The following is a 15,106-nucleotide window of genomic DNA, read 5'->3' on the forward strand; positions in this document are numbered from 1 at the left end:
AACCACAAATCTGTTCAGCTTTACATGATGGATGAAAAACATGGGAAAAGTACTGAGGAGGCATTCATTTCTCACTACTGACAGCATGTATTCTCCTACTTGCACTACAGTGGATCACATCTGCTGCTTCATTCTACTTCTGCAGGCTGTGCATCAGAAAAAGTCTTCCCCAGTGTTTTTCTGTTCAACACGAACTTGCAGCATACCACTGGTTTGGATTACCTGATCTTCCACCAGCCTTCCAAATTCTTCTGTATAACCTCGACAACCATGCCTCTTTCCAGGTCGATCTCGTCCTGATCCCTTGCTGAGTACGGGTAAATCACTGAGTACTTCTCTTCTGAAGTAGGAACAAAAGAATTCTGTTGAGTTTCAGGGAACAGTGCAGACAGGCTCACAAGAAGAGGGGCACACATAAATGCTGATGGAGGGTGGAAGCTGGGGAAGCAAAGCACACACTTACAATCAAACTCTGATGACAGAATCCCTTAAAAAGTTTAAGTTAAAACTGGACTTTCTTCACATTAAGACACAAAGATGATGATGGCTGCTCTGCTGTAGTGAGGATCTGCTACTGTTGGTATTCAGAATATAAACACCTGAATAATGAACAGGATTAAAACAACGTAGGTGTCACAGATGTACAGTGGATTATGAAATATTTAATGACCAAGGTGTGGGCTGCGTCTTGTTAAATGAAAAGACATTCATATACAATATATATCAATGCACAACACACAAAACACACACAAACCCTCCACAGACGCTGACTGGACACTAACATGTTTTACTGTGAGACATGTCGCCGTTTCTGCTACCATATGATCTATATGATGCAACTTATAGTAAGTATAGTCAAGTGTTAATGCTGGTTAATTTGAATTATTATTATATAAATTACACTTAAAAATAGTTTTACTTTGACTACATATGCTAAGGCACAATATATTTTGCATGCCAGGGTTTAATTGCCATAGCAGGGTCACTCATGCAGCATACTGTACATTCATGCATGTACATGACAAACATGCACACAGATGTGTGTACATCTGTGCAAACACAGAGAAAGGGGGAGAAAAGAAAGGCGTGCGCTCCACCTTGCCCAAAGCCTGTGCTGAATAGATCCCCTAAAGTTCTGCGACGGCCCACGTGCCTTGGCAGTGACCAGAATCTCCGAGGCACTGACATCCCAGCACAGTAAGCGGGGCAAAATAGGAAGTGAGTGTTACATGATGATGGTTTCATCCGGAATGAAAGCATTGTCAGCACTGATGGATGCAGTCGGGGCTTTTTCAGCCTTGTTCTGATGGATACTTCTCAAGTCTGAGTCGATGTTTTGTTTTGTTTTTCTTACCATAGCTCATATTCATCAAATATCACCGTTCTGTGATGTTTTTTTCTTCTTAAGTTTCAGAAATGGCCTTATATGTTTACTTCATAAAACCATTCAAAGTTCTTTAGTTACAGCCACCAGGAATGTTGGCCCCTATGAAAGGCATAGACCCTACCACTTGATCGCAAATTTTAGGTTTTTGTTTTTGCTTCAATTTGCTTCAAGCTGATAAAAAAAGAATAGGTTTTCATGGGGATGATAAAGATCTAGGGCTGTGTTTAACCCTTTATGGGGCAAGTGACTATTTTTGATCACTTTGTTTCTTTTCATATTGAATGTAAAACTTTTTTTTTGTTAATGTAACAACAGAATGGAGGTCTTGGTACGTACCAGGACAATTTTAGGTTAAAATTTCCAATTTGAAGGTATTTTATTGAGTGCCCTATAAAGGGTTAAATCACAGTGCATACATCTAACTAGATTATTTTAACATAAATGGTTTATCAGTTTATATTACTGCTATATTTTATTATAACCTTTAAAAAAAGTGTTTATTATTTTTAAGGAAGGTTTAATGATTTTCTTATATAGTTTGTACATCTTTTTGGTCCCCTATCAAGTCATGGGGTCCTTGGAATCTTCCTAACTTTTGCCCCCCATATGGTGCCTCTGGTTACAGCAGATCAATCTACATGAATATGGTTTTTATTGTTGGCTTAAATGTTCTACTGTTTTACTGAGGTTATCATATAACAGAAGACCAGTTCATTAGTTTGATATTTATCATCATGAATATCCAACCTTGAAAATTTGCTTCTCTTTTGTTAAAAATTTAGGATCTCTATGTTCAGCCGTCATAAACTATTATCTTACAATCAAAAGACAACACTAAATTCTTGCTTACTTATTTGTCACAACAAATTGAATTAAATTTACATCAGGCAGTCTCAGCATGTCGTGTCAAAGCAGCATGTAAAGACATATTAAAATGCCTCCCTTTATGAGAGCGTCTGAAGAGGAAAGTGTAGATTAACAAATATCATAACTAGTAGTAAGATACCCCTTACCTTTGACTCAGATTTTAGGATTAGTCAGGTCTGCTAGCAAAATGAAAGCCTGTGTTCAGCCTGCTTCATTCTAAGGCAGTGCGACTCACAGCTTGTTTATTTAGGCAAGTAAAGCTTGTTACATACTTGTTACTCAAGAACTCAGTTCCTGCTTCTCGTGGAGTATGTAACAAGCTTACTGATCATTATTATTAGAGACAATATTTTCCCTGAATAATCTTTTAGACCTATCAAGTTATATTTTAATCACTGGGACATATGCTTTGAATGTGTTTGAATGTTTGTGGATGTGTGACTCGGTTGACCTGACCAGCTCAGGCTGAACTGAAAGCACAAAGTCCACTTTTAGAGCACAACTTATAATGCTTGAAAAGACTTGCAATATGGCCCGTTATTTGTGAACTGGATAAATATTTATATTTTCCCTTAGTTGGGTGACTTCTATGTGCTCTACAGTGACATTATTGTAATCAGAATATATTTGGAGCTCACCATCCTGCCAGAGTATTGGCATCATTACACATGAAGATTATAGGGCAAAAAACAGGAGTTTGTTTTCATTTCCTCTGCAGATCAGATCATTGACCAGATGATTTCTGTGCAGATTACAGGACACCATATCAAGAATAATGATGTTTTACATCCAAGTGTGCTCAGAAACAACTTGCACATATAGTTGGCTTTGATTAGAAATTCTAAGTTGTTTCTGTGGTAAAGTTGAAGATAAACTAAAGCAACACATTAAGCTTTATGTACCTTCCTCCCCTGGAATAGTGAAGTCATCAGGGTCATCCTGAGCCTCGAGGCAGGTGGCGGGAACCCAGCCCTGAGCGTCCTCTGAGCTTACAAACCACCATCCTACAGGAGCAGAAAACACACACATTTACAATCAACATACCTTGAGGATTTAGTTTGAAGGCATTTTGTAATCTATACAATGATATTTCCAAAAACAATCAGATTTTATTTAGTACTATCAACCTCTCGTAGTCTGGTGTCACAAATTTACATTAAACCACTGCAAGCTTGTAATTATTTTATTTCTTTGTAATTATTCTAAGTTATCTATCTAATTGTTTTTATTCACTCTTACATTTGTATTTATTTCTATATCATTTATCAAGTATCACTATATATCACTATATCACTATCATCAAGTCTGTATATATTTGTTATTTGTTTATTTAATATGAAATTGAACTTTAGCTTGTTCAAGTCTTTTTCTTTTTTCCTGTATTCATTTTTTTTTCTATTTGAAGTAAATTCAGGCATTAAGGGGTTACAAAAAAAAAAAAAAGAAAAAACAAAACGTTAAATTTTGTTCAATACAAAAAAAAAAACAACAACATCTAAACAAATTTTTAGTTAAAATTTAAGTTCTCTCCCAGATTCTAGTTTTTAACAAACTGAGATAAGGCAACAATGACGTCATGTTAAAACCCTCATAACTTAAAAGGGTTTATTGAAACAGGTTAGAAACAGGAGTGGGCATAAAGACAGCATCTAAGAGAGGCTGAGCCTGACTAGAAAATTCTCATATTCAAAGGGTGAGGCTTAAAAACTGAACTCGTAGCTGTGATTTCTTAGTGGACATCACCAAATATCGTTTTACCACTAAACTATAATGAAGCCTAAATATTTTCCCACACATTTGCCCTTTGGTGTTTTTATCCTGCAATGTTTTGTCACTTCCATTTTCCCTCATAGTCACTTGCAGGAGGCTCATCGAAGGCATTTGCCACCTCCTATCTCTGTTCATCCAATGGCAACATCTAGACTCTCATGGGGTCCGATCTTATCCTCTTCCTTCACCGATGTCACTTCCCGACCATGATCAAGCATTAGAGTATAAATGCCAAACAAATAGAGCAAAACATTTTCTTACATCTTTTCATTTAATCTCTGCTTATTAAAATGCAAATTAAAAACGAGCTGAGCTGAGGTGTGAAATGATCCTGTGACAAATCAAAATCAGAAATTCTCTTACAAGATGATGCTGCATTACCTGGTCTAAAGTGTGATGATGTGACAACATGTCCCTTGAATAATGAAAATGATGACTCAGAACAGAATGTACTTGCCAGATTCGTTTTTCTCAATGACCTCCACCACTTGGCCCACATGCAGGCTGATCTCAGAGCTCTCCTGCTTCTCATAGTCTGTTACTGCCACATACTGGTCCAGGAGGAGGGGGTCCGCAGAGGTTGAATCTCCTGTAGGAAGGGGGAGAAACATCAGAACAGAAGTTTTTTGGGCTGTTTCTTTCTGCTCTTTTCGTTAGACAAGTGGAAAATGAAATCACAGTGTGGAAAAAGCCTCCACTCAATATCGTCTGCTATTTACTTAAGATCTTTGGTGATATTAGTGAATATGGTTAAATAACCTCCATTAACTTGGAATTAGAAGATTGCATCGTTGTGGCTATGTGGTATTGACCTTTAAAGGTTTTGCATCGCACTGACCAAATGTAATGTGACCTTTTTGAAGTGCCAGATTTCGTGTGCATTTTAAAGAGATTCCCTAAAAGCCATATTTAAGTATGACCTTCATAAAACAGACAATTTACACCTGTAGAGCTACAATATGTACAATATAAAATGTTTTTACTTTTGATGAAATGCCAAGGATAAATCCAAGATTCCAATTTGTCCAAAAGAGATTAAGTAAAAAGTTGAAATGAGAGGAGGCTTATCTGTGGGATTCACCAGGGCATGAAGAGGAGGATGCAGCACACGAGGTTGGGGAAAATGGCGGAAGGGAATGAGAGAGCAAATGGTTCAACTAAGGAAGATAAGGAGGATGGGAGTGAAAGCTATGATTTGAGAAGCTAAAGACGGTTAATTTAAATCATGTGATTTCACCATAGAAACAATCAAGCTCCATTGACACCCATCACCAACATTAGCAATGAATCAGCACGAGAAAAAGTCAACTTCAGTACACAACACAACTATGTGCTACATAACACTACACTAAACCCAGATAGATGAAACTTTACATAAATAGTCATGTCAAAAAATAAAGTACTGGGAAATTACTTGAATTAAATTTCTAATGATCAAAGAAGTTATAGTGATCAGCAACATCTGGCTGCTACATCAAATAAAAGTAGTATCTTTTTAGTAATTTAGCCTCTTCCTTCACACAATAATAATAAAAAGATATGATAATTAATGATAATAATAATAGAGAATAATCATGATAATAATAATAATAGTAATAATAATAGAAAATAATAACAATAATAATAATGTAACATGTTGGTTATTTTTGGTTGTATTTACCAATTTTAGCAGCTGAAAATTACCTAGAAACTGACAGTGTACGTTATTCTTAATGTGACCACAACTGTAAATGAACTTGTTAAAATTAAAGGTTTTAACTGCCCTACTAAAAAAAATTTTAATCACAATCTTAATCAAATCACAAATTTTAGATGAGAAATTTGAAACTAGGTCAAGAAAATATGTTTTAGAGTGTGCAGTTAGCTAAACTAGCTTAAGTTAGCTAACTAGCAAGTTTGTTTTTCCTTTTGAGCTAGCCAGGCATAAATATGAAACCTTACAGAATATGAGTGACTATTTCATTACTTTTTCAGTAATAAAATGACAATAATATTTAGAGGCTTACTGACATAACTTTGTTCCTAAAAATGTATATAACGTTTGATTTTTACATGACAAGCATAACTGCTGTATTCCTTTTTATTTTCAGCTAGTTGTGCTACTTTTAGGGATCACTATTGTGAAAAAACACCAAAACATGCGTTTATCATCATATGTTGAGAGCATCATTAATCTACAATAAATTGCTTATATCAATGCACAGAGCACAGAAAATGTTTATTTTTATAAAGCTATTGTCTTCAGTATTTTCTAGTCTGTTCTAACATAACGCACATTAATCAGCCCAGATATGAGCCACATGGTTTTTGTCATTTTCTTCTTTTGCAGAGCCAATGCAAGCCCCAAGCCCTCCACAGAACCACATCCCACCTGCCCAGGCCAGGGAAGGAGAGGTGGGAGCAGGCCATTAGTAACCCAACAGGTTACACACACAGCACGACAATGCATGACAGTGTGTTTACTACCTCGCTTTAGGAAAGTAGTCGCTCTCTCCACAATCCCTGATGAAAAGGAAAATGGTTGAAGAAGAAAAAAACGGAAAAAATAACATGTAATGCAACTTGAGAGAATAAAATGCACTGAGAGGAAACTGAGTGTATAAAAAGGAAGGGGGAAAAAAAACTATTTTAAAGGTACTTTCTTAGTTACCAGTTCTGCAATAAGCACAACACCAGTGCAAAGTTAAAGAAAAGACACATAAATCATTCTAGAATAACAATCTACTGATGCATCGTATTATATAAAATATTTTCAACCTTTACAGAACGCTACCACTAGATGGCGATCATGTCATGCAATATGCTGTATATGCAAGGCTATGAAACCTTCCTCTTTTTTTCCCTTCTAAAATAAAAGGAAAAAACAGAAAGACCCCAAAAACTTGTTCTTAAAAAAAAAAAAAAAACAAAAAAAAAAAACCCCATTCTAAGCATCCCAAACATACAACCAAAGCAGGGTCTTACCTGACTTCTTCTTTCCAATGGGTTCCCTGTCAAAGAGAAGAAACCATCACAATACTGCTGATAAATATGAAATCAGTTTTCAGAGAAAAATGATATTCCCAACCTACAAATATTAGTATCAATGCAGTGATGCATCCAAAGTATCTTGAAAACAAAATCAGTAAAAAAAAAAACAAAAAAAACAACATTTGTTTTTCCATTACTATAAATGTTTTTTTTTGGATCTATATGATTTGATCCAGCTCTTCACTGATCAAACCATCATCTTTAATATAATTACAGATGATTATTACCAAATATATAATTTGGATTTCAAACCTATTAATATGAGCCATACATACAGGAGAACTGCGATCTGCTTCTGCAAACAATCCAGGCAAACATGTGAAAAGAATCTTTAGACAGCCAAGCTCTAATGTTTGGCCTGATGTTAAGGCAGCATCTGCTGTATCTGCTTTAGACTTTAGCCAGATAGAGACCATCACTCCTTGGCAGCAGTCGGGAGCTAAATCAACCACCAGATGCCTCGAAAAAAATCATTGGTGGCTAATACGCAGCATTTCTCTCATTCTCTCTCTCTTTGCTATCTAAATATTGTTGCCTTAGTCTATGGCCTTCCATCGACTCCTTTTTTCCATCTCACATCTTCCACCTCGACTGAGCTCACTCCCTCATCTCCGTTGATGATTTTTCTTGGCAGCTACCCCTTCATCCATTTCCCTGCATCCACAAAAATTCTCTCAGTCTCATAAAGCGTTATTCGATCGGTGGAACTGTTAATTGTAGAGACTTAAGTCTCACTAAAATCATACTCATAAGCATTCCCATTAATGCACTACAAAAAGAAAGATGGAGGCAGGCCAACCATGGCAGTACCAATAATTCAGATCATTACAAAGGAATGTGAATAACACTTTTTTTTTGTTTTCTTAAACAGAGCGGAGACCAAGGTCATGCAAAGTAGAGGACACAGCCAGTGACCTGGACCCTTGGCCTAATGTGATTATTTTAACCTGTTGGCAGGAAATCGAATAAAGTCTGTCCTACAAGGCAGAACCAAGTCCCAGCACAGTTTGGTTAGATTCCTGAAGACCCATTTAAATTGACTTTTAACTTTCAACATCTGAAGCAAAAACCTTGAAGTGGACCAGCGGTGTGTAACAGAGCCTTATCTCATTCTTTCCATCATCTTTTTCCATCTAAGTTATTTTTCTTATTCCTTGTACTCTTGAATGATCATTTCCTCGTCTCACTCTTGTTACACAACATCAACTTTTCCTCAGATTTCCTCTTTTCTCACTTATGCACTTGAAACTGGAAGTTTTGTGAATTTCCTCTTTACTATTTCTTCTCCTTTTTTGCTGCGCTTAAGAGAAAAAGTCCGGCGTGTGTGTTTTCCCGCAGCAGATTTATAGGACATGATAAATCTTCTCCCACAGTGGCTGCCGTGTCTGTACACCAGCCTTGTTGTCAGTCAGCCAAACAACAGGCTGCACTAACAGAAAGCAGTAATCCAATTTCAGAAGACAAACCGAGCTCCTTCCTATATTCATCTTCCTCAAGTAAATGTTCCCTCTCTGTCCTACTTCTCTCAAGAAATCCTTTGGCTTTCGTACAAAGAGTAAGGAGGCATCTGTCTGTGGCAACCTCCTCCATCTAAGACAAGGTAAGTGTGTGAACAGAGAATAAAGACAGCAGCAGATGTTGTTTCTGACACCAATATTTCTCTTTCTGACAGGTTTCTGATTCTCTCATATATATTGGCCATTTGATATCAGACATTTATGACTAGTTTTGAGAGTTAGATGTCTGATTTGGATTGTGAAACTGGCAGAAAAGACAGAAACGTTTTCCCTCATCTAGCAGATGTGCCAGCAACACTGTCAAAGTGACTTCCTTGCACTGCTTTCTAACACCTGAGCTGTAAAGGTACAAATATAAAACATCTTGACAGACACAAAGGAAACAAACACGGACGGAATTCAAACCAAATGGTTAATTTAGGTTAGTAGAAATTACATTTTATCATTACACGCTTTTATTTTTATGTGATACGTAAGAATGTGTTATAAAGTAAAAGCCTGATTTAATCTGTTCTGTCGTTCAGCATCAGTTCTGGGGGGCTTCCCCACGCATGCTGCTGATAATGGCTACTTACTTAAGTAAAAATGACAACTTCGTTGTAAATGTAAGTTCTTAATGTGTGCATTTGTGGGGAGAGAGTTATTTTAAGTGTCCGTGAAAATGCTTGTGTGCTTCAGATCAGCTGTGGTGAGTGTACTGTGGCTCACTGACCGCCATGCTGTGTTGTGCTGCTCTGTTTCAGAATCTTCTCAGCTTATTTAACAGCAGAGTCCCAAGCCAGTTTCCCCACTACGTCCTTCGACTTGGGCCTACCACTATGTTTTGCATGGCTAAGGTGCTCCTTTAGCCATGTAAAAGCCCTTAATGCCCTGTTTGTAGAGCTAGATAACTACTGTTCCTTGACACCTAAAACTAAAGAAGAAGATGCAGGAGGAGGACCAAGAATATTAGGAGGGCCGAGATCTCTTTGAGCATCGGAAATTTTGAATCAATCACCTCATTTGCAAAGTATCTTCCTTATTGCTCATGGCTTTTCTCCCATTGGTCCTGGTTGGTATATCAGATATGAATTTATAGCTCTACTTTTTTTTTTCTGAATCATAATGCATTTAATGGAGAAACCGAAAGCTTATCTCAAAGTGACATCCAGAATATAGATGACAACGTTAAAGGCTGTTCCAAGTATACACTTCACGTTCAATCCCCACGACAGCGACCCATGCTTTTCATTGTCCTTGGTAAGCGTCTCAGTGTCTGCAAGTCCCTCCTGAGTAGAAGGAAACTTGGGAAATCAAAGCAATGGATGTGAATAATGTGGTGCCGTAACACGGTGCTATAGTTCCAATATATAGTCTTCTCCTTGAGTTTTAAATAAAAGTGTTCTGCAGACAGCAGATGCTCGCTGAGAGGAATTCACAGAATCTCTAATATGAAACAATCTTATTTAATAAAGTAGTAAAAGGAGTATTTTGAAAGTTAAAGAGACTGAAAATACTAATAGCATATATGACACTTCATTACATGCCTACAATCCTCGAGGACCGGCTTAGGACACTCCTGTTGTTAAGTTATTTCATTTTATTGGACACAAATCCGTAAGAGGCTCAAAGGGGAATTCAGACACCCTTTGTGACACCATCTAGTAGTGAAGCTTCAGACTGTAGCAACCTCTTTAACCCCTTGTGAAGCATGCAGGAAGTCACCGGTGGCTTCTAGGAATGAAAACAACAAGTACCACAGCTTGTGGCCAATTTGTCCATTGTGTTCAACTGGTTTAATGTAATAGACTGGAATGATTTAAAGGACTGAGACACAATGATAGTCTACAACCTATATGACCAAGAATATATTATGAAAGCTCCATTGTTTTGCATGCTATTTTACTGCTGACCCAATGTGCACATACATCAAATGTCACAAGACTGATTATCTCAGTTTCCAGCCAACTATGGCAACTCCTCCACATGGCCAGAGTGATGACAGAGAGGTTAGACCTAACGCTCCAGCTGACAGATGTTTGGTGAGGAAAAAACAAGACCCAAGGGTCAAACTGTAAACCCAACCTCTTCTGCCCTGAAGCTGCTGGTAACCTTAATAGCTCATTGGCAACCAATGTTTAAGTGTGAAGTTAAGTGTGTCAGCACAGGCGTGTGTGTGCTGGATGTTGGAATTTGGTGCCCAATGACGTCTTTGTTTTGGCACATAGTTTCTGTCAGCAATGAAAATGACGCTAATATGTTGAGCAAGATTTACAAGAGACACGAGAACTGGTCCGCAAATGTTTCGAGCGACCGTGCAGTCTCAGCTGTCTGGAGCCTGAGCTGCAGCAACATGCTGACATGCCAAGTCAGCACTTTGAAAATGACCCATTAAGTGTGTTTCTACTCGACAAAAACAACAGGAAACAGGCTGACATTATGAAATCATGAACATTAAAAGGGTGAAATGAATGCTCATTACCAGCAGAATGGATGATAAATGCTGGCAGGATTTGACACGACACGGGCCAGGGAAACAAGGATTTTGCCGATTGTGTGTGAGCCTGGGAGTTTCTAAAACGTTCAGAGATTGGTGTGTTTGTGTTAATGTGCGGTACTTACTCCTTGGGTGGGTTGAGGTCCTCAGGTCTGGTTTCAAAGAACACTCTGACCTCCTCACATTGAGAAATGTAGACTGGCAGCTGAATCAGAGCCTACAGACACAAAAGACAGCAAGAAAGCGAGTTTGTCGCATGAAAATTTTTTTACATCAGTCGTCAAAAGATCATTTGTTACTAGTTCAATCTAAACACAAAGGAAAAGGGGCAGGCGCTTCCTTTTCAGCATGGATACAACCTACTGCGGCCTTAAGTCAGGCATCCATGAACGGCTAATAATGGGTTTGTTTTCAGGACCTTGCAATGAAATTTACCTGCAACAAACAGATTGTGAATATTGAGAAATATCTTTGAAATTGACTAAATCAAATAAAATAAATCTGCTTGATTTTTAATATAATAAATATTAACATTAACTTAGAATGCAGATGCATCTGGGCTTTTGTCCCGTAATGTAACGCCTCTGTGGATGATCTCTAAAAGCAGATCGAAGAGTCCTGACATCACGGCGTGAGATGAAAGACAAACAGCTACGTTTAGTTTTCCATTTAATGGCATGATGTCAATCACACAAACACACGCAGGGCTAGTCCTGTTATCACGAAGCTTCTTGTTCAAACTCTGCTTTTTGTGCTTTCCCAACCATGACTTTGAACTCCTTTCTTACTTTTTCACTTGCTCTAAAGGACTGCAGTCAATCAAACCCTTTAAAACAGAGGACCGACTAGCTGCCAGCAGTGATGCTGTGAGGGCCATCTTGCTTCTGATAAAGCTAAGCCACTCCTCCTCCATTTGCAGGCAAGCACAGCTCAGCGCTATTCATCAAGGCTCCTCTGCTGGCCTGTGCCTCTTATTTTAATACACCTAAGTGTTTCAGTTTTGTCCTTTCAAGGAGCAGAGTCAACCTCTCACAATGCCTGTCACACAGTGATATAACATCAAGGCTGATGCATATGGAACGGAAGCCAAAGGCCCAGCCCAAGCGTCCTCGTCACATGCGCTACATTTGCCGTCTCATACTTCCCAACATAAGTCTGTGCCAGCGGGTCGGCTTGTGTTGAGGAAAAAGAGAGGCACTACTACCACGACAAAGCAATATTCCATTAACAGCAAAGTCATTCAGAGAATAAATATTCGTGTGTGCCCTAATATGCATTTTCTGATTTATGGTACCTGCAGTTGAACACTGCTATGCCTCTGAGGTTCCTGTTCTAAAGAGTCTTCATGCACACCTTGAAACGCTGAAGCTTAGCAGCTGATTTAATAGTTTTTTACTGGTTATCACCAGAGGACCCTCCTAACGTTAAGTCCTGACTTCCCAGGCCCAGAATGTTTTGCTATGCCTCAGGTCAGAGTGCATTGTGATATACTTTTCGCCTGTTTGGATTTATTTCCCTCCTCGTGTCAGCCTGTGGTCAGTCCACTCATTACTATTCTCCCTGGAGAAGAGACAGAGAGAAGGCTCTGGGTAAATTACATTAAACAGACTTTATGGGTGTTCTTTGCAGAGGGGGGTGCATTAAGGTAATTGTGTGTGCCTGAGAGCATGTGCATGCACGCTACAGCACATGTGTGTATTCTCAAAGGAAAAATATATTGTGGAAAGGAAAGATCTCCTTATAAAGGGATACTGTGGCTGTATTGATGCACATTCTCTTATTAATATATGAGTACATGCTATCATGGATGTAAATTTAATCCATGCAGTGACAAAAAAAAGAGGACATATATAATCGCACAGTGTGATCTGCCTGAAACCAGCTCAGCAGTCTTACTTCTGGTTTAAGCAAACAATTCCCAGATTCCCAATGTTTTTTCTTCTTTCATCCAAAAGAGTTTCCTGACATGAATAAAAGCAACCGGGGAAATTCCATGTGAGTCAGGTTAAAGCCTCAGCTGTACAGCAAAAGGTCTGACTCAGCTCTTCCAGAAGAGAAACAAACATTTCACCTTGTCAACCTGACGACATGTGGGGGAGGATAAAAAAAAAGAAAAAAAAGAAAACCCTGCTGTTTCTGTTCTTTTGGTGAATTTTTGACTTGTGCTGCAGTCTGAAAGCGCTATCAAAGGCCTATGAGATGTTTCAACATCGACATCACAAAGTTTCCAAGTTCCATCAACTCTTCAACAGCACTTTTTTGTTGCTGAACTTGTCATACATCTCCACAACAGGAACGGCAAGAATAAAAAAAATGTCATCTTGGCTCAGCTAATCCTATAAAGATCCCCTCCTACAGACATCAACCAGCAACTTTACCCATTCCTCCCCCCAAAACCCTTTATTCCAAACATAAGTGGTTAAAGATGTTGCCTACACCAGCTGTACATTCCTTTAACTCCAGATGACAAGGAGCCTCCCCAGTCCACAACATTGTTTATTACATATAAAGGCGCTTTTCGTCACCCTGCAGTCCAACTATTTGTTGTTTTTGGTAGGATGAAGGTGTTTTTTTAGAATCTACAGGGCGATTCTAGAAAAGTTCATCACCAAACAGAAATGAAGATCATTTATAAGCAGAAAACATTCAGTACAGTTACCAATCGTTCACTAAAAGTGAATGTCCCAACAAGCTCACCCCAACGTTATACAACACAAAGAAGAGCTATCTCTGGTTTCCATAGTAAAGGCAGAAGTTCAAAAGAGTACAATTAGAGACAGTGACTAAATTAAAAGTCTTCTATATCCTTTGGCCAGAAGTCGTCTGGCCATAAACGTACAGCTTGATGAAAAACAAACCCAAAAGCAATTAGACACAGATCCTTTTCATAACTTAAAGTCAAAAATTAAATTTCCTCATAAGTGGAGTTGTACAGGGTTCAGAACCTTAAGGCAAACCTGCAAAATTGAACAAATCCCAGACTATGGCTTGTGGGTATGCTGACTGGAGCAAGGTCAGCAACAGCCCACTTCTTTGTCTTTGCCTCAGCTCTGCTGACAGAAACCACCACAAGTTAACAAACAGCAGCTTTTCTGGTGTCTCTAAGAACGCACCATTTTACATCTATATCTTCTTAAATCCTCTAGCAAAGATATTCCTTTTATAGCCAGACCATAAAACAGCCAGACTTGGTGGTTACCTCAGATAAACAGTTGGCAATCTTACTAAGAAAAAGCTCTGTTCCTAAGAAGCTGAATATCAATCATAATGTATTCATTGGGGGTTACGGTAGCTACATATCTGTCAAATTGAAGCTATTAGTTGCTTGCCATTGGCAGTTTTATGGATGTACTTCTGCTACAGTGGAGCTAAAAATGTACAGCTGCATTTCCACCCCATTTTCTCAACAAAGCAATTAATGTCTTCAGTTAAAAGCAATGTAATGGGCTGGATAATGCACAGTTTTGACTTATTTTACCTGACATAATGAAATGGGCTCTTTAAGATGGCAAAACAAACATGATTAATACATGGAACTGAACTTGTATCATCTTAAAGTTTCTTTATTCTGTTGCTGACAGCAACACATGAACATAAATTTGATTAGAAATGGCGTTTACCAAATGGATCGAAAGAAAACATTTGGGAGGCTCACATCGCATGATCTTATTTAGCGACACAGAAACTTTCACCTGAATTCACTATACAGATTCCTCTTGAAACTTCTCTTTTTGGATGGAGGTCAAAGAGTGAGTGAGCCCCAAGGGAGCTTTTAGGTCACATTTGCTGGGTGAATGCTGGTTGTTAGTGAGGTTTGCTCCAATAAGCTGTCGCGTTTACCTTGGTGGACACAATACAACTCCCAGTTTAGATAGCAAAGATGTCGGATCAATGTATCAATCAGCAGGTTAGCCTAATCCTGAAGAATGGCTGACATTTGTTTCAGTCTTTAAAACCTTTTTGTTTGAAAAACCACGTTAAGGCACAAGTTCATCCAAGGGATGGGATGAACTAAGAAATCAGTTTAAACGAAGATAAGCTCTCTTGAGACAAGATATC

General features: G+C 38.3%; 1 protein-coding gene across 1 annotated transcript in view; it reads right to left on the minus strand.

The window, feature by feature from the left end:
- Positions 1-15,106, minus strand: part of sh3pxd2b (SH3 and PX domains 2B) — a 40,232-nt gene that overhangs the window by 4,581 nt on the left and 20,545 nt on the right. Inside the window, exons 5-9 of the mRNA XM_079247529.1 lie at positions 11,173-11,264; positions 6,989-7,014; positions 4,482-4,613; positions 3,157-3,258; positions 223-340 (exon numbers count right to left, since the gene is read on the minus strand). Of these exons, the coding sequence (XP_079103655.1) occupies positions 223-340; positions 3,157-3,258; positions 4,482-4,613; positions 6,989-7,014; positions 11,173-11,264 (470 nt within the window). The remainder of the gene's footprint in view (positions 1-222; positions 341-3,156; positions 3,259-4,481; positions 4,614-6,988; positions 7,015-11,172; positions 11,265-15,106) is intronic.

This window comes from Telmatherina bonti (assembly GCF_933228915.1).
Source record: "Telmatherina bonti genome assembly, chromosome: 10".
Lineage (NCBI taxonomy): Eukaryota > Metazoa > Chordata > Actinopteri > Atheriniformes > Telmatherinidae > Telmatherina > Telmatherina bonti.